This window comes from Loxodonta africana, chromosome 9, assembly GCF_030014295.1.
Source record: "Loxodonta africana isolate mLoxAfr1 chromosome 9, mLoxAfr1.hap2, whole genome shotgun sequence".
In the NCBI taxonomy this organism is placed as follows: domain Eukaryota; kingdom Metazoa; phylum Chordata; class Mammalia; order Proboscidea; family Elephantidae; genus Loxodonta; species Loxodonta africana.
This window is the reverse complement of record NC_087350.1, coordinates 101,370,259-101,395,244: the sequence shown is the minus strand read 5'-3', so window position 1 is coordinate 101,395,244 and position 24,986 is coordinate 101,370,259. Positions and strand designations below refer to the sequence as shown.

Genomic DNA, 24,986 nt, shown 5'->3' with positions numbered 1-24,986 from the left:
CTGTCGTATGTAGGCCTACTATGAGTCAGAAGCGACTTGGTGGCATCAAGGAACAACATTTATAAAAGTAATAACCTTCATTTACTATGAGGAAATTGAAGTCCAAGGAAGATGGGTAGTTAATTGTCTTAAGTCAAAAGATTTTAACAAATACTTTACAGAGGAAGAAATAGGAATGGCCATTAACCGCCTGTAAAAATGCTTATCCTCACTTGTCATTAGGGAAATGCAAATGTAAACCACCGTGACTACCAGTACACACCAATTACACACTCGTATCGGATGGCTCTAATTGAAAAGACGGTCAATACCAGATGTCGATGAGAATGAAGAGTAATCTGAACTCTTGTACTTTTTTATTGGGAGTGTAAAATGGTATAGCCACTTTGAAATACAGCCTGGTAGTTTCTTGTGAACTAAGTATACATTTATCCTATGAACTAACAATTTTACTCTTTGGTATTTCCCTATGAGAAAGAAAAACAGCTAAGAATTTCATAGCAAATCCATTCATAATAGTCCTAAATTGGAAAAAACCGATGTCCATTAATATGAGAATTTAGAAATAATTTGGTATATTCAAACAGTGAAATACTCAAAAGCAGTAAAGAGGAACCAACCACTGTTGCTTGTAACAACTTGGATGAATTGGGAAAAAATTACACAAAGTTAAAGAAATTTTATACACAAGAGGATGTCCTGTACAATTACATTTATATGAAGTTTTGGTAGGAAAAACTTATTTTTGATGAAAAAAATTCACAAAAGTGATTGTGTCTGGGCTGGGTTGGCAGTTGGTACTGACCAGGAAAAGTCATGAGTCCTCTTTTTGGGTTGATGGAAATGTATTTTGATAGGGGCTCGAGTTACATGAGAGCCCTGGTAACACAGTGGGTAAGAGCTGGCTGCTAACCAAAAGGTCTTCAGTTCAAATCAACCAGATGCTCCTTGGAAACCCCGTGGGACAGTTCCTCTCTCTCCTATAGAGTTGCTATGAGTAGGAATTGACCAAAGAGCCCTGGGTTTGGTTTTTGGTTGAGTTATTGGAGTGTGTGTACTTGGCAAGTCTCTGGATCCCTGTCAGTCTCTCTGAATGGTAGACTTAATATTTGTATGCATTTTACTGTATGTAAATTTTACCTGCAAAAGAATTAAAAACTCTGTTTAATGCTGTGCATGCTGAATTATTTAGGAGTGAAGTATACTGATGTTAGTAGCTTGCTTTGAAATGCATCAAAAAGTGTGATGGAATGATAGATGGATAGATGAATTGATGCACGAATAGTTGGATGATGTGTGATAAAGCACGGTGTTAACAATTGTAGAATCTAAGTGGTGGGTATATGGGTGTTCACTGTAAAATAATTCCAATGTTCTGTAATTTCAAACATTTGTATAATAAAAATTAGAAGATGGAGTTAAAAACAAACTAACAGAGTTTCAGAGTATTAAACAAAGATAATTTCACATTGATTGAAGGAATAGGAGAAGTGACAAGAGAGAAAATTTTGGAAGCTAGGAAGCAAATGGATGAGGGATAACTCATTTAGCAGACCTGAAACATCAGAATCCTAAGCCAGGAGTGAGGAGAACTGGCAGACACTTCTTAGTCAGAAGGCTCATGAACTGACAGTATCAGATAAGTTTGGAATTGGGTGTGGGAGTAGCCCAAAACCCATTGCTGTCAAGTTGATTCTGACTCATAGTGACCCTATAGGACAGGGTAGAACTGCCCCATAAGGTTTCTAAGGAGCACATAGTGAATTTGAACTGCCAACCTTTTGGTTAGCAGCCAAGCTCTTAACCACTATGCCACCATGGAAGTAGCAGTGGAAGAGTAAAATAAGGGAGGGTTAGATGAAAGCTGTTTAGAGGCAGTGAGTACCATAGGTTCCCTTCCCAAGAGCACCCTGCTGTGGGGCTGCTTCCACCTCCTAGTTGTAGTCAGGAGGCTTAATCTCTGTAGATGATAAAATAGAGGATCCCCAACCAGGCAAAAAAAAGAAAAAACAAAAAACTGCTATCCTGGCAAAACAGGAAGGTAGCATAAAAAAAAAAAAAAAATACTAAATGCCAAATATGGGAACCATTCCTGCCAGCTTGATTTATCTACTAACTTCCCCAAAAGCTAGCACCAAATTCTTACATTCCATGTGGGAACTTGGAAGACGGTTCAGGAATATGTCACACCATTGAACTGCAAACTTATCTTTGTATGAAGTGGAAGAATTGATTGAGAAATTACTAGAATACATTGGTTCAGTGATACTGAGCTTTTCAAAAGTTTACTGATATGATGAGGTTAAATTTTTGTCCTAAAATCACACTGTAAATGGTGAAATCAGCTCCAATGCCTAAGTTTTTGGACTCCTAGTGATTTAACTCATGGCTGTAAATATACCATTATTCTTTTGTATTTTTAATAGCTCAGAATTCAGAACTTCAAGGAAAGGCAAATGAGATGGAGAAAGCATTTCAGACTTCCCAGCAGAAATGGAAAGAAGAATGTAGAAGATTTGAACGTGATTTGGAGGAAAGAGACAATATAATTCAAAACTGCAATAGAGAATATGATTTACTTATGAAAGAAAAAAGCAGACTAGAGAAAACTCTACAGGTAAAGTAGTCTTTATGAAGGAACTTTACTATGTATAATATTCTTTGAGATGGGTTAGCAATTACTTAAAGTTATCCCTGGAAAGGAAGATAACTACCAGAGAGGAATAAAATCTGATTTTGTTCTTTCTCTCTTTTTCTTTTTATCCCCTCTCTTTTTCTCCTTCCTTCCTTCTTTCCTTTCTCCTCCTTCCCTCCCTCTCTCCTTCTTAAGGGTGTTCTTGCCCATCTCTTTTGTAATATGCTTTAGCAATATGCTAATGTGCATAGTTCTTTCATGAAAACAGTTTGAGATAAAAAAGGAAAAAAAAACTTATATGAGCATATTGTAAGAAGATAAAAACCTATATATAGTCCTTTTGGTCCAGCAATATGGAAATTAGAATTTTATATGTATGGGTCATAGGTTTTGGTCTGAATATAAAATAAATATAGAAAAATACTTTTATATCTGATGTAAACCCATTATCTCTGAAGAGCACATTCTATATAGATATATGATGTGTAAAATATTTAATGAATGTTTACTAAAATTATTTTGAGTTATTTATTCCATTTTTTTTCCTTTTTACTCCCTAAAGTAGAAGAAAGATTTTGAATTCTGTATGTTTGCTGTTTTTTTTGAAGTACCAGTTTAAATTAAAAAAAAAAAAAAAAACCCTGATAATAATGCTATCCATTTACTGCTTGTGTAAATAGCTTTTCAGAATTCTGGAAATATATCTTCACTAAAAAAATAACTGTAAAAGCTTTGGCAGAAGGGCTCCCAGACATTCTCAGCATATCTACTTTTCATTTTCCCTGGGTCACTAGTTGGTCTCTTTTGTTTACTGATGTATTCCCAGGCCCTAAAATAGTGCCTGGCATATATATTTGAATGGGTGAAGTTTAGGTGGAGGCTGGTATTACAGATCTCTGGTTCTGGGGGCCCTGTATAACCTTCCCCATATAGAAGGACTTCGCACTGTGGGGGAAGGAGCATGACGATAACAGTATTCCTTACAATGAGTTAGTCTTCACTCAGGATAGAAAGATCTTGATATGATCTTGATCAGCTACTTAGGAGAGCTCAGCTTTGATATTAGGCTATGGGTTTTTACTCTGATCTGCACAGAGACCTTTGGGGAACTTGGGGTTGAATTGTTGTTGTTAGTTGCCATCAAGTTGATTCCTACCCATGGCAACCCCACGTGTGCAGAGTAGAACTGCTCCATAGGGTTTTCAAGGCTGTGACCTTTTAGAAGCAGATTACCAGGCCTGTCTTCTGAGGTGTCTCAGGTGGGTTTGAATTGCCAGTCATTCAGCTAGTAGTCATACGCTTAACTGTTTGCGCTACCCAGGGACTCTCGTGGTTGAATAGGAGCCCTGGTGGCACAGTGGTTAAAAGCTACAGCAGCTAACCAAAAGGTCTGCAGTTTGAATCCACCAGCTGCTCCTGAGAAGCCCTGTGGGGCAGTTCTCCTCTTTCTTTTTTGGGGTCACTACGAGTTGGAATCGACTGGATGACAATGGATTTGTAGCCTTTGGGAGAAAAAAAACTCAAGGCTATTTGAGATGACTTTCCATTAATGAGTTATGAAAGCAGTCTTTACTGCGAAGTTCCTTTCTGCTGTTATATGGACATGGAAGGCTTTCTCTTTCATATAAACCGCAGAATTTTTCTCCTGGTGTTATCAGGGACTTAGTTTTAAACCATATAGGTTAGAAAATTGGGCTTCTCAGGAAACCTGCCTTTTACATTTTAAAGATTTTGAACCAAATTAGATCTTATAAATACAGCATGACTAAGAAAACCTGAAAGGAAAAAAGCCTTTTGCAAATATTGTTTATCTGTAGAACTAAAAAATAGTTATGTTCCGAACTTAAAAATAATTTTTTTCCCAAATTTTTAACACTCTAGAGTTTCCTTATCCTGATTTGTTGCATGCAAGTCCTTCTTTTTCTCTTTTTGGAAATACATTGTTCTCTGTCACATTTATATATAAACTAAAGGGATAATCCAAACCGCTTGTTCATGGTTAAAGATTGCCATATTACCTGGAATCTGCTTTGTTTTTGTCTCTTTATCACACAGTGCTTTTTGTTCAATCCTCTGATGTTAAACAGATTTTTCAGAACTGGGTCAAAATATATGCCTATATATATTAAACCAAAAAAAAAAACAAACCAAACCCAGTGCCGTCGAGTCAATTCCGACTCATAGTGACCCTGTAGGACAGAGTAGAACTGCCCCATAGAGTTTCCAAGGAGCACCTGGTGGATTCGGACTGCCGACCCTTTGGTTAGCAGCCGTAGCGCTTAACCACTACGCCACCAGGGTTATGTTGCTTAAATTAAATGGGTAACCATAGCTTCTTATTCATATCTGTATCCCGATAATCAAAATATGGTAGTTTTATTAGTTATTTTAACATGAATTATAATGAGTTTTAACATTCGGTAGGTAAGGAAAGCCTCTTTATGTATTTAAACTGGGGATGAAGGAAGAATGGTAACTTTTATTGATCTAATAGTAAAGCAAGATTTTATTCATACAAAGGAAGCATCGGAAAAACATCAGCAGGAGAAGAATGAGATGGAGTCTCGTATCAGGGAGACAGCACTGGAGGAGTTTAGATTACAAGCAGAACAATGGGAAGCAGAAAGAAGAGAGTTACAGTTTATAGTACAGGTATCTTAAAAATAATGATTCAGTTTCTTAAATATGTCCTTTTAGTGCTTATGATGTTAAAAATTACATTAATGGACTTATTGCCTAGCTCGCTCAAGGGGAAAATAATTCCTGGTCTTTGATGTCAGGAAAGCCATGTTTCATCTGTAGTTACTTGACAAGCGGGGCAACTGTTACCAACAGATACCATTTGTGTTACAGTTGGGTGACTTCCGTTGCATACATTATGTGATTTTGAGGAGGCCATGTATACATTTGGTATTTTATTTTTCCAATTTAAGATGTGAAAATGTGAAACTAATAACAGCCTTTAATAGGGCAAAGAGATGGAAAAATAGGATTTGAGATATTAAAGGATTCTTATAAATCATGTAGTATAGTGGTTTTTGAACTCTTTTGAGGGGAGGTGCAAATTCTTACTCATCCTTCATCCCCCCTTTCTCAGACATGCTTGTGGAACTCCCAAGACTTCAAAGAGTCTAGTTTGAAAATCACTGATCGCTTAGAAGTTACTGATGTATTCAGATTATAGACTGTTGAGTGACGAATGTAGAAAAAGACTACGAGTCCCCAGATTCTCACTCCAGTGTACTTTGATTATATATAAGTTATTTTGAAAGAGACATAGGAGAAATTCAAATTGCTAATTATGTTACTGTATATTTTAAAGGAAATTTGCAGTTAACCCCCTTTAAGAAAAAAAAAAAACTAACTTAACATTTTATATAAGTTTCTGTCTCTTCTTCTGTTATTTTGCGATAAGTCAAACAATATGTCTTATATAGGACTTTTTTTTTAACCCAAATGACAAATTGAAAGTCTCTTATAGATGTCAAAGAAAGACATGTATTATCACAAAAATGAAAAAAAAAAAAAATCTAAAATAAATTTTTGTAATAACTTTGTGTTAGAAACTCAACTTTGCAAGACAGAAGCTGACCAAAAATGTAGAGGCATAATAATGAGGCATAAAATAAAAGAAGGCATAAGAATAAAAAAAAAAAAATTTTTTTTTTTAAGGGAGCACCTTATTTCTTTAAGAGTGAAAGCTGGCAGTGGTTGGTAGAAATGCTGAATTTGTTGTATATGTACATATTCAGAATACCAAGAAAATCACAGCTTTTCCCAAACCTTTTGGTTGCAGTGCTCAGCTTCCTACCCCATAAAATCTGGGAAAGACAGTTGTTAGGTGCCATGGAGTCGATTTCAACTCATAGCATCCCCATGTGATAGAATAGAGCTGCCCCATAGGGTTTTCTTGGCTGTAATCTTTATGGAAGCGGATTGCCAGGTCTTTTCTACACAGAGGAGCTGCTGGGTGAGTTCTAACTGCTGATCTTTCGGTTAGCATTTAACCATTGCATCCCTGTGGCTCCTTGACCTCTCTTTATCTCTTTAGACTTCATGATATTCTAAGCATCTGCTTGTAATTTGTGTAGTTCATTAGTTCATTCATTCATTTATTCATTCATTCCCCAAGTACTTATTGAGTCCCTGCTGTGTGTCAGGAAGTATGAGAGGCACTGATGACGTAAAACAGGTCAGGATATGGTTCCTGCCCTGGAAGATCTTTCAGGAAGATCTTTCATAGTGGGGAAGCCAATGTGTAAAGAGAGAAAGTATATTGTAATACAATAAAATAATGAACAAAATGTTAAGGGACCATAAAAGAAATTGATTAACTGCTGCCTGGGAGACTTGGGAAAACCTTCGTAGGGCAGATGACATTTGAGCTATTGTTGGTAATTTTCTTAAAGGCTACCTGCAATAAACAAACGAACATAAATAAATAAAAATAACCCCTTCATTCCTAAACACTCAGAAATCTGTAGAACCCCTAGGTAGGTGCCTGAAACTTGTAGCATACAGTTCGGAGACGTGTATTTAAATGTGTGAGTGATGTGACTTGAATCAGGCTCCTGATCAATCTTAGAAACCCCAGGTAAAGTATATGTGCTTATGCCAGACTTTGTATTATACGGTATTAAAATAATTAAAAATTCTGTGCCAGTCTTTATTTTGTGTGAAGAAGAATTGGGGAATATACTCCCTAGTTACTAGATCTCTTGCTTTGCTGTTTTGTAAGGTAAATTTTATTATGTTTTGTAACTGACAGAGCTCTCTCAATTTCTTGTCCATTTAATATTAACAAAAGAAAACTGCTTTTCCTCTAATAAAGCAAGCATAAGAAATGATTACCTGACTTTCTGTAAGTCTTTTTTTTAAACAACTAGAGGGATAGAGGAAAATTCTGCCTTCTCTCTACTGGCTGTTGATGGGTTAGGTTTCCATCCTATAATTAGGTCTTAGTGTGTAGTTTTCTCTTTGTGTAACCCTCTAAGGGAATTCAATTTTATAAATAAGTTTTTTTTTTTTTTTTTTAACTGCTTAGTGAAACTCCATCTTTAACAAAGCCGGTGTAATGTTTCTCTCATTTAGGCTTTTGAATTCGAACCCAAACAGAAAATCTTAATTTTATGCCATGTTCCTTTTCTTTCCCGGAGGAAAGAATTAAATAGAGGTATACTTCTCTGCAAAGTTTTACTGGAGTTCAAATATTTCTTCAGTTTAAGATAGTATTTCTTTTTCTTTTTTTTTTTTTTTTTTAAAGCCATGCCCTCTTTTGATAAATGTAAAATGTAGAAGTTTTTCTTTAATGGTCTTTGAAATTTCAAAACAAATCAAAGCCATGGTAATTTTGGAAGAAAGTATTTTCTGTGGATCTCAAAAAATATATATTATTTTATTTTTGATTTTTATTTATTTTAAAATTTTAATTTTTTATTTCAAACAATTAATGTTTATCTATTTTTTTATTCTTGCAGTAGCACTGTGAGCTTTGTGGATGCTTACTTGTCATAAGCTTTTCTATTGTGTGCAGTGTGGGGCAGACAGTGGTTAAACTTTGTTTTTAAACCACCATGTTCCCCCTTTGTCATTTTCTCATTTCATTGAAATACAGAATTTATCATTATAAAGTAGAATTGAAAACATTTAGAAGACAAATATTTATGTTTTTCTCATTTCCAAAATACTACAGCTCAACTACGCACTAAAATGATCTCTTCACTAATTGGCTAAATTTGGTGTATATATCTAGTGACAAGGAGTGAGGGAATTTATGATGGTAAAGAGCATGGGAAATGTGGAATGAATATAATACCATGAGCTAAAAGAAGAGGGGGAAGCAGGAGAGGCAGTGAAGAAAGGCATCAGATGAAGCTTAGCATCCGTCGGCTGTGTGAGAAGACAGCGATTAGGACTTGGCGTGGGACTTGTAAAAGACTGACGCTGTAAACACAATTGTGATCTAGGAACAACTTGGAGAAAGTTACAGGAAAAGGAAGCGTTTAAGAAGTTTGCCTCAAATGATCTCAGGCTGCAAGGAGCATTTCTTTGTAGTTTCCAGGGAAACTGTCTGTTGATTCTCTGTATAAACAAATGGCATAGAAAGTGACTCTGATGCTGGTATTGCCTGATTTTTCCAATCAGTAAATATTTTAGTACTTAATTTATAAATTAAATTGCAGAAATGTCCATAATTTAGGCAAATTTAAAGCAGATCTTTCTTCACTTGCAATCCCACTCCTTACCTATGGATATATGTTATTGTAGGTACCATCGAGTCGGTTCCGATCATAATGACCCCATGTACAACAGAACCAAACACTACTTGGTAGTTCTACGCCATCCTCATGATCCTTGTTATGCTCGAGTCCACTGTTGCAGCCACTGTGTCAATCCATCTCATTGAGAGTCTTCCTCTTTTTTGCTGACCCCCTGTTTTACCAAGCATGATGTCTTTCTCCAGGGACGGATCCCTCTTGATAACATGTCCTAAGTATGTGAGACAAAGTCTTACCATCCTTACTTCTAATGAGCATTCTGGCAACACTTCTTCCAAGACAGATTTGTTTGTTCTTCTCTCAGTCCATGGTACATTCAGTGTTCTTGACCACCACCACAGTTCAAAGGCACCAATTCTCCTGCGTCCTTCCTTATTCATTGTCCGGGTTTGTAAAAAAAAAAGGCAATTAAAAACACCGTGGCTTGGGTCAAGCGGACCTTAGTCCTCAAAGTGACATCTTTGCTTTTCAATACCTTAAAGAGGTCTTTTGCAGCAGATTTGCCCAATGTAATGCATCTTTTGATATTTTGACTGTTGATTCCATGGGTGTTGATTGTGGATCCAAGTAAAATGAACTCTTTGACAACTTCAGTCTTTTCTCCGTTTATCATGATGTTACTCATTGGCCCAGTTGTGAGGATTTCTGTTTTCTTTATATTGAGGTGTAATCCATACTGAAGGCTATGGTCTTTGATTTTCATCAGTAAGTGCTTCAAGTTTTCTTCACTTTCAGCAAGCAAGGCTGTGTCATCTGCGTATCTCAGGTTGTTGATAGATACATAAACCTGTATTAATATATTCAAATAAATGAAATTTATATATCTCAGTAATATTTTATGTTCATCTTTCGATGTCAGTACATTATTCTTTCAGCGTTTGTGGGGTATTCTGTAATATGGATGTTCTAAATATATTTAAGCAATCCTTTATTGATGAACATTTTATTATTTCAAATTTTTTGCTCTACTTAACACTCCTATCCCTATTTTTGAGCACTTACACAAGTGATTTTGCTGTGTAGATACCTAGAACTGTAACTGATGGGTCTGAAAGCTTATCGATTTACAGTTATGGTAGGTATTACAAAAAGTATCAGTTTATACTCTTCAACAACAAATACTGTTTTTAATTGGAGAATTGTGCTTTGGAGATTGAGAAGGGGAGCTTCTTCTGGTTTCAGGAGTTAGCCGTGTAAAAGATTAAGGTCTCGTTGTAGCTGTATTGATGTATTTCATAAGATAGAAAAGATGAGTATTTTAGCCCTGATAACTTTTCTAGCTGTACATGTATAATTCTTTAGAATTAGAGCCGTATTTTGGATTCTGAGAAATGTTGTTTACATGTGTACATATAAAGAATCGTACTTTTTGGGCTGTTTCTGGAATATGTAGAAAGCAAGCAAGCTTATTTTATAACAGCACAATGTGGTTTCCTGTGATGTTAAATGTCAGCTCAGAAACAAGCCTTATTTAAAAATATTTTTAAGCTCAATATCTCCCTCTGGTGGAGAAAAGGAAGAAACTCTGATTTCCAATGTCTGAAATATGGTTTTATTTATTATAAAAAAAACCATACACAAACATAATGTCTTTCTCTCTCACACATACTTTTTATTGCACGGATTCAGACAGCTTTTGCTTTGATTAGAAAATAAACTCTGTGACAAAAATTTTAAAGTACAATTTATTGGAGGAAGGCAAATTAATCTTGACATAAACTACATGATGTTGAGTATCTTCACATGTGCTTTTTACGTTGCTGATGGCAACATTGTTCATTAATTATATAAAATCTGCATTCTTTCTTTCTTATGTATGACGCCTAAAATCTTTGCTAAATTTGCAAGTGGTCTGCTCATAACCGGCCAGCGATTCCCTTAAATGCTTCAGACGGGCGAGCCTCCTAGCCTCTGTTGCGGTTGTCTCTGTGTGTTGGGACGTGTGTTCAGGGCTCTTGCAAGCGGATTAACACTCTGCTTTAGCCTTCACTGTGGGCACGCACGGCAACTTACATGGCCTTCTAGCTTCCCGGGAGTATGCCAGAGCTTTTCAAAGCTCCTAAAAAAAAACCAAACCCGTTGCCCTCGAGTTGATTCTGACTCATAGCGACCCTATAGGACAGGGTAGAACTGCCCCACAGGGTTTCCAAAGAGTTCCTGGTGGATTTGAATCGCAGACCTTTTGGTTAGTAGCCGTAGCTCTTAACCACTACGCCACCAGAGTTTCTTTTCAAAGCTTCTATGGACGTCTTACTTCCTTAATTTTTCGTCATACTTTTATTGATCAGCTTCTTGTTAGCCCCAGTTGGTATCTCTGTCTCAGACACCTGTGATCTTAAACAGTTGACATTATTCACACAGAGCTATGTCTGAGTCAGGTCAAATAAAGACAAATCCTGAGGATGGAGCTTGTCAGGGCGCTGCCAGATGGGTGAAATAGTGACAGTTCTCTGTGGATGGGGCTTTTGGAGAGCTCTAAATTTGTTCTAGGAGCTCTGGTGGCACAGTGGTTAAGCGCTCAGCTGCTAACTGGAAGGTCGATGGTTTGAACTTACTAGCCACTCCTTGGGAGAAAGATGAGGCAGCCTGCTTCTGTAAAGATTACAGCCTTGGAAACCCTATGGGGCAGTTCTACGTAGTGCTATAGGGTCGCTGTGAATTGGAATCCGCTCAACAAAAGTGGGTTTTAAACCCTTTGTACCTCCTTCAGTGGCATCAGGCTGCTGTTGGTTTTCCTAGCTACAGTAGTCCTGAAGCTGTTGATTTTCAAGGTCGCCTGGGTGCTGGGGGGGGGGGGGGGATGGGAATAGAACAAGTTAAAACACCGACAAAACTTGCTCTTATTCTTGAGATTCAGCTGTTCTTCTTGAGTAAGTGCCTCTTGTATTGTTGCAACTCCAAGTCCTTGGTTAATTTCTGGAGTTATGAAAAATTTGATTTTGACAGTTTTTGCCAGTGTTCTCGTTGCTTTTATCGAGGAGTAGATTTTTGGTGCTCCTCTCTCTGTTGTTCGAGAAGTGCTTAGGTTGTCTGAGGATATTTTGTAGTTTTCTTCTCCTTACATTTCCGTTTCTCTAGGGTTGCTTTTTCTCTCCATTTGATTTGAAATTCTTCTTTGAGGTTATCGATGCTGTGATTGGGAGGTTTTCAGCCATAGTCTTTACTATAGGATGATCTGGCTGAATATTTCAAACAGAAACATGTGCGTGCGCACACACACACACATGCACATATGCTTTTGTCTCAAACTAACTTAAGAGGTAGAAAATGCCTGAATAGTTTTATAACCATTGAATAAATTGAATCAATGTTAAAATTCATGTCCCATATTATTTCACTTGACTAATAAGATTCATTCATGGAGGAAATCATTCCAATAATATATAAATTCCTCTGTTGTATGCTGTTGAGTCAATTTTGACTCATAGCAACCCCATTCAACAAAGTAGAACTGACCCATAGGATTTTCTAGGCTATAATATCTACTAAAGCAGATTGCCAGGTCTTTCTCCCATAGAACCACTGGGTGGTTAGAAGCCCAGCGCTTAACCATTATGCCACCAGGTCTTCACAGAAACTCCTCTAGAGAATGGAAAAATCTTGATAGCATCATTTTGACACCTAATGGACAAGAATATAAAAAAGGATAGTTATAAACCAATCTCACTCATAAGTATAGATGCAAAAATACTATACAAAATGTTAGCCAACCAAATGCTGTAAAATATAAGAAGACAAAATATAGATAGGTTTTATACAGTAGATTCAAGGTATGTTTCACATTTGAAAATCAATATGATTGATTACTTAATGTAATCAGTTAATTTTAATTAATTAATATATGTTTTCTTAGATATGTGAATAGAATTCCTAAAAATCACTACTATTTAAGGGGAGAATGTGCTTTTTATGTAGAAATGTGTGTGTATATTCCATCGATGAACATATAGACATTATCACATAATGTCAAGTAGCCGTTAGATCTCTGCATTAAAATTGTGGTTTTAGGTCAGATTTTCATCTACACTCTTGGTAAGTAATATTTAATATAGATCAAGTATTATAAAGTTAAAGTCTTACTAAAATAAACATAATAAGCCCTAACTCCTGGGCCGATGATTTTCCGGTTAAAAAAAAAAAAGATTAAGTTCAAACTTGCATGGAATTAGGGACATGCTTGTTATTTAGTGTAATGGAATTTGGAATGATTATATGTTGTCTTTCTGTACCATTTATGAGTAGAATGGAAACTACAAGACTCATTTTGTTCTAAATAAATCTCATGAGACTTCCTGAATAATTTCTTTTACTTTATTTAATAAACATTGTTTGAAATAATTGCCATCAAGTAGGATATAAGGAACTTTTGGTTATAGGCTCTGTTTTTGTTTTTATTTCCCCAAAGTATTGGGTTTATTTTGTGTTTAACCTTGCAAATTGTTATTTATTCATTTTAAAGTATGCAAAGTACTCTACGTGGATGATTGAAAGTTGGAGACTATGTGTTGTAAGTTGAGAGAGCATATGACTTAACAGCGAACTTGGATAAATACTGGTACTATTGAGCGCCTACAGGAGGGGTCCTGTCACGTAGGCGAATAACTTGTATAGAGCTTGATGGTCTTAAAAGTGCTTTCATATATGCAGCAACTCTTACGTGAGGTTAGGTTACATAAGGCTTTTCACAATACTATTTGTTCCTTAACCCAGAACATCTAATAAAATCTTCTGACTGCTATCTGCTGATTGTGGGCAGAGTTGACATACTTTTGCTCTGGTGCCCAGCTTTGTTCTTATCTATGACAGTTTAATGATTGACTGTGTACAAGTAGGTGAGCTTGTGTATATTAAGAAGTTCCCACCTGAAGAAAATAGTTCTTAAGAGTTTACATGTAGTCAACTACAGAATAGTAATCTTATGAATGAAGTGGTAATAGAGAGAAGGAATTAAAATTTGTCCCTCATCCCTGAACTGTGGACTGTAGTGCTGGGTACTTCCCAAACTAAACTCTTTCATAGAGAATTATATTTGGTGGTTGCAACATACTCACCCCGATTCGGATGATACTTTTGAGTGGCTCCTGATACTTGGAGGCATGTATGAATCCATGTGCGTGTATGTCCGTGAGTAGGGTTTTGCAGGTGAGGGAAGAAGAGGACTTTGTTCAGGGTTTCCAGTGTGAATGGTGAATCTAGATTAGTTTCTGTGGAAAATACCTGTGATATATATGTTAACTTCATGTTTGAACTTTCCATAAAATCCAACCCTGATTTCTGAGTTTAGGTGGGAAAGGAGGAGATAGAACTACGTAGAAGATACCTGAAGTTTTTCTTTCTCCCCCAATAGTTCAGCAAAGATTTGAAAACATTTTGAAAAGTGAAGAGGAAATGAAACACAGCCATCTAGTGGATGCAATTTTAAGAACTGTAGCCATGAGCACTTCACGGCCATTACTAGGCAGCCATGCTGCTCATCCCTCATCACGCAAAGTAGCAACATACATTTGGATTGCTAAATACTTTAAAATTTTAATGAGAGGGGAAATCATTATAGGTGTTATGTACTGACTCGTGATGTAAATGTCCTCAGAGGTCAGTTGAAGTCATATAGTCATAGTATGCTATACATCTTTTCAGTTGTAATGTGGATTAGTCAGATTTTTTAACTCATAAAACCTCTGTAGTGCTTTTTTAACACACATCTGTTCTGAAGCATTGCTGGAGCATTTTTTTGGCTTATATCTTTGCAAACATTTTGCTTATATAAATTAACCTATTAAATTAACCCATTAAAGCATAGATTTACTCACTGCCTTATGTAGGATAATGTTTAGTCATTACACCTTATATAAACTTTATTGATGCAAAAATAAATTATTTTCCAGGAGCAAGATAATGCTGTACAAAATATGCACAAGAAAGTAGAAAAATTAGAAGGAGAACACATGGAGTGCTCTGACCTTTTACGGCGACAAACCAGTGAACTTGAATTTAGTACCCAGCGAGAAGAACGTCTTAGAAAAGAATTCGAGGTGCGTTTTCTCCATCCCTTTAATAGCATATATGTGTTACCGGGTCAGTGATTTAAGATTAGGGAAAGTTTCATTTTGAGGCAAAAATATAAAACTAATTTTGGGGGGCATGTACTTATATTGAGCATTTGACTTCTTTGAAAACTTCGGAATTATTTTGTGTTTTACTTCCTTATTTTTTAAAGTATGCATTTTTAACAGTTAATTCTCATGGACTTTTTGGGAACATTGAGGTTAGTTGTTTACATTTTCAGGTTGAGGAAGCAACACAGGAAAATATTTGGTGTACATAGGTCATAAGTGACAAAAATAATATTAAATTCTAATTTTGTTATTTGACTCATGCCTACTTTTGGTTTTGTGGAACACTTTCTAGGTAAGACTTGAGATGTGAAAAGAGCATTAGTTTATAAATGAAAATATGATTTTTATGAGTGAATGATAAACTGATAGTAACCTTACACTTGAGAGCCATCTAATTTCTTAGTTAATTTTTTTCCTTTTGAAAACTTCCTTGTGCTTTACTGAAAAATGAAATATTTCAACAGGTCAAGCAGATTTCTATCTTAAACAGTTTATAATTGTTATTAGGTAAATAAACATTTATATAAAATTTTTTTTTTTTTTTTTTTTTTAGAGAGAGTATTTAATGAGAAAATGCTAGAGGTACTCTTTAAACTCGCTGCTGTCATTTAATGTTGTTCTGGGAATTTTTATTAAAGAAAAGTAATGAGGAGAATTTATCCCCCCAGAAGTCAATATGTATTATAAAGCTTCAGTAATATATCTTTTTGTTCTATTTCTAAGAATTTTATAGACAGCTATAATCCTCTGACTAATCTACGAGTCTTCGTATTTAGATAACTTTAAACTTTGTTTTTAAATGAGTATATTTTGTATTGACTATTTGACCAGATGGTGACATAATGAATGATTAGTTAAATCTCCATAGGGCATATTATGTTAGTTTTACATTCCATTGTGGAGCCATTAACTACCTGTAATTCTAGGTATTTAAGAGTAATTGTCACTGGTATTTTTTTAAAGGATTAAGTTCAGATGGGATAATAATAAAGAGGAAAATTGCTGAATTTTTATAATAGTACCATATATTATTTTATATCAGTAACACCAGAGTAAACAACTAATAGCCGTTTAGCCTTATAAATGTTTTAAGTTTTAGTGAAGATTTTTAACAGTTGTATTTCATGAAAAGGTGATTTCTTTACATACCTAGCCAAAGGGGTTAATGTATATATACATATATATATTTTTATGTGATAAACTCTATACTGTACTCTATTGTGTAGCGTAACCATCTTAACACGAATCAATGGTCTCTTAGATTAAAAAAAAAAAGGACGACACTACCCAACCCAATTTTATAAATGTGGTGCTGGATACCACATAACCAAGGGAAAAGTGAACTGGAAAAAGAAATATCCATGGCTATTATAAACCTCTTTACAACTAGGGGAGTTTATTATCATGGGAAATAAGCTTAACTCAATAAGAAAAGAGAAAAGAGAAGATGCAAACCTAATTCTGAGGGAACTGAAGAAACTCATGAAGATTATGGTGGAGAGAGAACAGCCTTTGCAAATAAATTCTGAATTGCTTCTGTCAGTCATATTCTTTGTTATAGTAATATAAAGGGTAGTAGAATGTAATTTTTTTTGTCTAAATGTATGCTAGCTCAAGTGAATAAAGAAAAGAAAAATGTTTCTTACCTTTTGTAATTGTTTGTGAAGACAACCTCATATGATTAATCCTTTCTAGCTATAATGTGTTTGTAGAAATCATTTTTAAATTCCCATTTGCATGGGTTACTAATTATAAAGCAGGTAATGATAAAATCACATGGTTTATATTTTATGGAGAATTTATATTTAAATGTAAACTTTTATGTTCATAATGCATTTTAAAATTTGGAATTCATTTAAAATTGTTAAATACATAACGTTTTGTTATGAGAAAAAGTAAAGATGATTTTTAAAGAAACTAAATTAATTTATTACCATGCTTTTCAGATTTGTGGCCTATGAATTCTATTCTTGAAATTTCCAATTTTTATTATCTATGGTTTCTTTTGTTATACCTGAAAGTAATAAAACCTTTTTAAAAAAATTAACCTAATTTACAATCTGCGTGATATACCTCATTAGTCATTCCTTGCTGAATAAAAAAAATAATTCTGTGTCCCTCCAGCTATTCCTGTAGTTATCCTGTTGTGTTCATATGTCAGTTCTGAAGCTGGTAAGAGTCTAATTCTTGGCATCCTCTGTGACTTTAACATGAAGGTTCCCACCCTCAGAATTGCACGATCAACCTTGTTAACCACAGTCAAGATTACTACACCCAGAGCTCTTAAGATTTATGTGTTTGGCTATTCCTGGTTTAGTTTTAGAGTAAGACTGTATTAAGTGGGCCTGTTTGTATAAGATAATCTAGAGGATTCTGAAGACGAGTATGATTTGACCATTAAAAATAAGCTACAAATAAGTTGTAATTCACCGTAGAGAAATGTCGGTAGGGTCCGTTAGAGGCAAATCACTTTTCATCCATAACACAGTTCTTTCCTTGGCTACTTACAATGGAAATGCTTATAGATGTGTCAGAACTCCCTTGGGCTTGGGTATAATGGATAGAACCCAGCAGGGTATCTGGCACGTAGTGTTTTGTAAATGGTCCATGTATAGTAAAATAAACATTGGTGAGATTATCTTAAAATGTATAAACCTTTTCATTTGTTTTAACGAATCTCTTAAGTGCTTTTATACAATATTATTACCTTAATGAAATTGGAAACAAATATGACATGTTCGATGTACCCTGAGAATAGATTTCAGTGCACTCAGTGAACTTCTCTGACTAGGAGGTCAGCTATTCACTTTTATAGGACACTCCCATGTTTCAGTCAGAAAGCCCTGTTGATTTTGACTCTGACTAGAATTTGGAAAGTAAGAGAGCTACTAAAAGCAAAACAAAACCAACAACCTGAAAACAAAACTTCTGAAAAGAATGCTTTGTTAAGATAATTAGATTTAAAATATTACGTACTGTATTGCGTAGGCCTCTTTTATAAAACATACCATGTTGTAAAAGCCGAATAAGAAAATATATGCGAAATCTTTGGAAACTGTATAATATTATATTGAACTGTAGGATTTTTTTCACCAATGACCGTAATGTAAGTGCACTTACGTAGAAATGACACTTAGCAATGTAAATGTTTTAAAAAAAATAGACCCTATATTAGGTCAGACTAATTGAAAAATATTATTGATTTTCAAATTCTTTGATTAGAACAAGAATGTAAAAAGGATTCATAGATTCTTCTTAGTTATTACCTCCAACATATGTCTTTGGTTAAGTGGTGTGATGTTATAGTGCCTCTGATATTTAAATACTTGGAGACTTTGACTCTTTGAAGTATCTTTTTGTAATAATAAATGCTTGAGAGATTCAAGGCCATAAAGTACTATAACTTCTTTTTTTTCCAATAGATAAGGAATAAATATTATAGTTAATTGCTAATACACATATAATAAATTAATTACAGCCATTTAAATGTAACAAAATAAGATATGCTTACCATTAAAACGAATCATTACAGAATTTATCAGTCTTGGGTGTTTTAACATTCCCTTTGAGATCATTTATTCCTTTAGAATCATGTTTTTGAAGACGGTTTATTACTATATTGGTTATTTGGTTACTTGTTGAAGTGTCTATTCATGGGAATTATCAGATGAAAGAATATGGGAAAACAGTCATATAAACAACCACTTTCCATTTCCACAAGTTGTTGACGAATGTTTACATTCTGGAGTGAACTTTGTGTAACTGTTATGAAGCAGGGCTACGTAACACACTACTGAGAAATATTTACCTAGATAATGTGTACTTGTGTGATATTTCCTCCCCTGTTTTTCTTGATGTCTATATTAGGGTCTGTAGGGCTGCTATGAGTTGGAATCAACTCGACGGCAGCGGGTAGGGTTACTATGACTCGGAAATGACTCGATGGCAACAGGTTTTACTTTAGGTGGGCTAAATTTTATATAACAAAGTTTTTCTGCTTGCTTAATTCCTTCTTGTTCAAAGTTGAAGCTGTATGTATTCTATATAAAGAGGGGAGAATGTTGTAGGTGTCATTTTTAAGCACAGCCTTCCAGCAATTTCATTGTATCCATATGTTTTCATAACTTTTATGAAACTTTTGGAATGGGCCCATGGAAGCTGTAGGAGCAAATGTGTGGAGAACGTCTGGGTATGTTTGGTTAGTTCTGCTGCTGAGTTGGAGTCGGCAGCTCATGCCCAGCATTATGATAAAGTAACCTGTGCCAAAGGATTAGATAGGAGGCATCCTTCTCTAGATTGCCTTCTTCAAAGATTGATAAATTACTTTCCTGTTAGATTATCTAATTGGGCTTAATGTGATTTCGTGAGATTTAGGTCATAAAGTAAAGTGTTGGGATTAACACACAGTACTTACTAAAATAAAAATCTCATGGCAGTGTATTGCAGTAGGAAAGGACATGTCAGCCAGATAATAAATGAAAAAATATGTGATTATCTTCTGTTCTGTAAAGAACTCTATTGTTTATAGTGTTAGAGAATAGACCACGATACTTATATTACAGACAAAGCTGTAGGTAGTGAAATTGATCCGGAGTATATGTGATCTTGTGTTGGATTTTGTAATTTTAATCTTGAGTTCTGTTTTGCTTTCTGCCTTAGTTTTGTTGATCATATTAGGATTGAATGCCAGTGATACAATGTATAAGCATACTAGTTCTCTCTCTAGGCAGTATTATTGGAAAAGAATTTTTGAATGGCATGTTGATGCTCCTTTAGCACCCTCTGCTGGATATAAGAATTAATTCACCAGGCTAGAGGATTAAAAAAAAAAAAAAAATTAGAAGGGCTTTAATTTAATTATGTAAGTAAGGCCCCCTCCTGAAAAGAGTTTGTTTTAAGATTTGAAGATTTCTTGCTGTCCTTGCAGATTGTTTTTGTAATAACAAACAGCTTATAAGTTTATGCTTTCTCCTGGACATTTCATTCAAAACAGGGAGGTGTGAAAATAAAGATGTGAGCTCTGGTTTATTATTTCAGCCCCTTTGCTTTGTTTTTGGTCTAGGCAGAAAAAAACAGAACCTCTTCTTGATTTTTAGAATGAAAACCAGATAAATAATATAACTTCTACGTGAGAAATGAAAGGATTTAATTGTTCTTTTATCATGGAATCACTTGAGTATTTTAATAAAATAGAAGACAGCTGTTTTGATAGAGAAACTTACGTATATGATTTTTGGAACTTGAAAATATTTTAACGTTGATAGACTGGTTCCTTCTCTCTGTCTGCCTGTTTATAGCTTTTTACTTATTCTAATGCTTTATCCTCAATGCCATGGACATGGTGGCTCACCAGACCTGTTTGGACTTACAGAATCTAAAAGGAGCATGCTGGGTACTAAGAAAGCAGGTTTTATTCTTTAAGGGCAGCAGTGTTATTCTGCAGGCTTATTTATTATTATTATTTTCTTAATTTTTACTAGCAGTGGGGCCTATCTAGGGCAATGGTCATTTCAGTATGTGCTGAATGTAGGAATTTCTGTACTGTACTGTGGAAACTCTGGTGGCATAGTGGTCAAGTGCTACAGCTGTTAATCGAAAGGTTGGCAGTTCGAATCCACCAGGTGCTCCTTGGAAACTCTATGGGGGTGGTTCTACTCTGTCCTATAGGGTCGCTATGAGTCAGAGTTGACTCGACGGCAGTGGGTGGGTAATATGTACCATGCTTTATGCCTCCATTGCCTGAGAGTCCCTTGTCCTAAAGTTTCAACGTCAGCATTTAGAAGAGACTTTTTTCAAGAGTGGGAATCAGAAGCTTGATTTAGGTAGCTGTTACTTCTTTGACATTGTCCTTAGTTGTTCCACTCAAGGATTCTTTTTTTTTTCTTGAGGTATAATTCACATACCATAAATCCGCCATTTTAAAGTGTACAATTCAGTGGTTTTTAGTCTTTTCACGAGGTTGTGCAGCCATCACCGCTATCTAATTCCAAAACATTTTTATCACTGCGGTAAGGAACCTCATACCCATTACTCCCCCCCCAAAAAAACCATTGCCATCGAGTCAACTCCGATCCATAGTGACCCAATAGGACAGAGTAGAACTGCCCCATAGGGTTTTCAAGGAGCACCTGGTGGATTCAAACTGCTGACCTTTTGCTTAGCAACCGTGGCTCTTAACCACTACACCATGAGGGTTTCCCATACCCATTACAGTCATTCCCAATTTCCCCCTCCCTTTAGCCCCTGGCAGCGTCTAATCTGCTTTTAGTTTATATTCTGACCATTTCATAAATGAAATCACCTAGTCCTTTTATGTCTGTCTTCTTTCACTTACTGTAATGTTTTCAAGATTCATCCATGCTGTAGCATGTACTTTATTTCTTCTTATTGTCGAATAATATTCCCATGTAAGTAATTTTGTTTATCCATTCATCAGTTGATGGCTATGATGCAGAAATTCTTACCCTAAGGTTCCTGAATGGGATTTGGCTAGGACACTCCTAGAAATTGTATGTAAAATATTATGTATGTATACATTTATGCTTTGTTTTCTCGTAAGAGCATCCATAGCTCTCATTAGATCTTCAGAGGGTTTATGAGCAAACATTCTGTATTATGGTTTTATTCAGTTTGATCTCCTTCTAGACTCTAAGCTCCTTGAAGGAAAACTCTCATTTGGATTCATTTGGTATCTTCCAAAACTCTTAATATACTTTGAACATATTTGGAGCTCATTGTTTACTTGTCGAGTTAAGTGAGTGAATGGTTTCATTACTGTGGTTACCCTCAAGAATCTGGGAAGGTTTTCTCACTGCTCTTTTGGGATTTGTTTTCATTATTTTAGTTTTTATGAACTTATGAGGCAACATTTAAGATATATAAAACAGTATAAAGAATAATATAGTACACTCTTGAGAATCTACCATTCAGTTTAAGAAATTAAAGTTTTTGCTCCCTTGTATAATTGCATTCCTCGCTCCACTCCCTGCTTCCCTGAAAGGTAATCAGTATTCTGAATTTGTTATTATCATTCCCTTGTATTTCCTTATACTTTTTAAATATTACTCTCTTTATAATTTCAGATAGGAACATGGATTATTGAAACTTCTGTGTTACTGATGCTGTATTTTCAATAAAATAGTACTCGAAATGTTCATTTTTTTCGTGCCATTTTTGTAATTTGAAATAAAGACTTCTGGTGATATCAAAAGAAAACACATGAAAAATATGTCTTTCATACCACATGCTTCTCAGTTGCCAGAAAACTGGGACTGCTACTCAACAGATGTTGTTTGAAGGGGAAAAAAAATGCAGTTTTGTTGTATCTTTATAAGAACCAGGACTACCGATTTGGATGTATCCAACTTCTGTGCTTGGAAGGATAATAAAATCTCTATTAGTGTCACTTTGTACAAAATGGAATTTCTCTTTCAGATGCTTGTTACTGAAAGCAACCAAATCAAACTGATCTAGAACTGAAAATGTCCAGTGGGGCTTCACTAATATTTTGCACCTTGGTTCAGCATTTGCCAAGACTCCTTACACTGAGGGCAAACCATTAACAAAAATAACCCTCCTGTCTTCACTGTGTTTTTCTTCCTTGATCTGCTTGCATACACTTCTACATACCTGAGCAGTAGTGCTACATAAACAAAGACAGTATGTATCCTTTTTCAGGTAAATTTGAAACCAAAACCTTGGAGATTTTCTGTGAAACATGTGTCTGTCAGCATTTCCCAGAATGTGTTCTGTGTAACTGTAGTCCCTCAAGTTAGTCTGTGAAAGAAGGGCTCTACAGTTAAAAGAAGGATGTTGTGATTAAGTCAGTTTGGTAAATGCAGTATACCCTGGCCTTCTCTTAGTCAAAGGGCACGTTACCTTTTTATAAGTTCTTTAGTAAAGAAAATTGTTTAGGGTTAATCTTGTTTTTGTCATATTCTCAGATGATGAAATTGCTTTTTATATAATAGCTAATAACATCCTATGGGACCAGTGGTCTCTGTGGAACATGTTTTGGAAAGGGTAAAAGAGAAGTGAGTATGAAATGAATATATATATATATAGTACTTCAGATGAAGGTTTACAAACAAACTAGTTTCTCTTTAAACATTTAGTACACATATTGTTTTATGACATTGGGTAACAACCCCACAACATGTCAGCAGTCTTCGTTCTTAACTTTGGGTTTCATATTAGCAACTTTCTGGTTCCCTCTTGCCTTCTAGTCCTTGCCATTGGGCTGGTGTGCCCCTTTAGTCTCGTTTTGTTTTATGGGCCTGTTCAATCTTCAGCTGTAGGGTGATCCTCAGGAGTGACCTCATTAGTGAGCTGAAAGGGTGTCCAGGGGCCATACTCTCAGGGTTTCTTCAGTCTCTGTCAGGCCAGGAAGTCTAGTCTTTCATTTTGAGTTAGAATTTTGTTCTATGTTTTTGCCCAACTCCGTCTGGGACCCTCTATTGCGATCCCTGTCAGAGCAGTCAGTGATGGTAGCCGGGCACCATCTAGTTGTAATGGACTCAGCCTGATAGAGGCCGTGGTAGATGTGGTCCATCAGCCCTTCGGACTAATCTTTCCCTTGTATCTTTAGTTTTCTTCATTTTTCTTTGCTTCCAAAGGGGTGAGACCAGTGGAGTATCTTAGATGGCCACTCACAGGCTTTTAAGACCCCAGACACTACTCACCAAAGTAGAATGTAAAACATTTTCTTTATAAACTATGTTATGCCATTTGAGCTAGATATTCCTCAAGACCATGGTCCCCACAGCCCTCAGCCCAGCAATTCGGTTCCTCAGGGAGCTTCGATGTGTCTATGGAGCTTCCATGACCTTGCCTTGTACAAGTTGTGCTGGCTTCCCCAGCATTGTGTGCTGTCTTACCTTTCACTAAAGTTAGTACTTATCTATTGTCTATTTAGTGTTTTTCCATCCCTACCTGTCCCCTCCCTCGTAACCATCAGATTGTTTCTTTTTGTGTGTAAACCTTTTAAGGAGTTTTTACAGTAGTGATCTCATACGATATTTTTCCTTTTGCGATTTACTTATTTCACTCAGCATAATGCCCTACAGATTCATCCACGTTATGAGATGCTTCCCATATTCATCATTCATCATATTCTTTATTGTTGCATAATACTCCATTGTGTGTGCGTACCACAGTTTGTTTATCCATTCATCTGTTGATGGGCATATAGGTTGTTTCCATCTTTTTGCTATTGTGACCAGTGCTGCAATGAACATGGGCGTGCATATGTCTATTTGTGTGATGACTCTTATTTCTCTAGGATATATTCCTAGGAGTGAGATTGCTGAATCATGTGATATTTCTGTTTCTAGCTTTCTGAGGAAGTATCCTATTGTTTTCCAAAATGGTTGTATCATTTTGCATTCCCACCAGCATAAGAGTTCCAATCTCCCCGCAACCTCTCCAACATTTCTTACTTCCTGTTTTTTTGATTCATGCCAGTAATGCTGGGGTGAGATGGTATCTCACTGTGGTTTTGATTTGCATCTCTTTAATGGCTAGTGATTGTGAGCATGCCCTCATGTGTCTGTTGGCTGCTTGAATGTCTTCTTTGGTGAAATGTCTGTTCATTTCTTTGGCTCATTTTTTAATTGGATTATTTGTCTTTTTGTTGTAGAGGTGTTGGATTTTCGTGTAGATTTTAGAGATTAGACCTTTGTCTGATTAGAAATAGCCAAAATTTTTGTCCCAGTCTGTAGGTTCTCTTTTTATTCTTTTAGTGAAATCTTTTGATGAGCATAAGTGTTTAGTTTTTAATAGATCCCGGTTATCTAGCTTATCTTCTGGAGTTTGTGTGTTGTTGGCTGTGGTTTGTATCCTGTTAATGCTGTGTATTAGGGCCTCTAGCGTTGACTCTATTTTTTCTTCTATGAATTTCATAGTTTTTGGCTTTATATTAGGTCTTTGTGCCATTTTGAATTAGTTTTTGTATATGGT

The 24,986-nt window shown here is 35.6% G+C and overlaps 1 protein-coding gene across 9 annotated transcripts in view; it reads left to right on the top strand.

Annotated features, from left to right (window-relative positions):
- The window catches only part of CCDC171 (coiled-coil domain containing 171), a 313,930-nt gene that overhangs the window by 37,904 nt on the left and 251,040 nt on the right, over window positions 1-24,986 (top strand). For 8 of the 9 annotated variants that reach the window (XM_064290475.1, XM_064290472.1, XM_064290471.1 and 5 more), the window contains 3 exons: window positions 2,427-2,617; window positions 5,156-5,287; window positions 14,799-14,945. In XM_064290475.1, the coding sequence (XP_064146545.1) occupies window positions 2,462-2,617; window positions 5,156-5,287; window positions 14,799-14,945 (435 nt within the window). In that variant the 5' untranslated portion in view covers window positions 2,427-2,461. The remainder of the gene's footprint in view (window positions 1-2,426; window positions 2,618-5,155; window positions 5,288-14,798; window positions 14,946-24,986) is intronic. The other variant, XM_064290473.1, reaches the window with a different exon arrangement.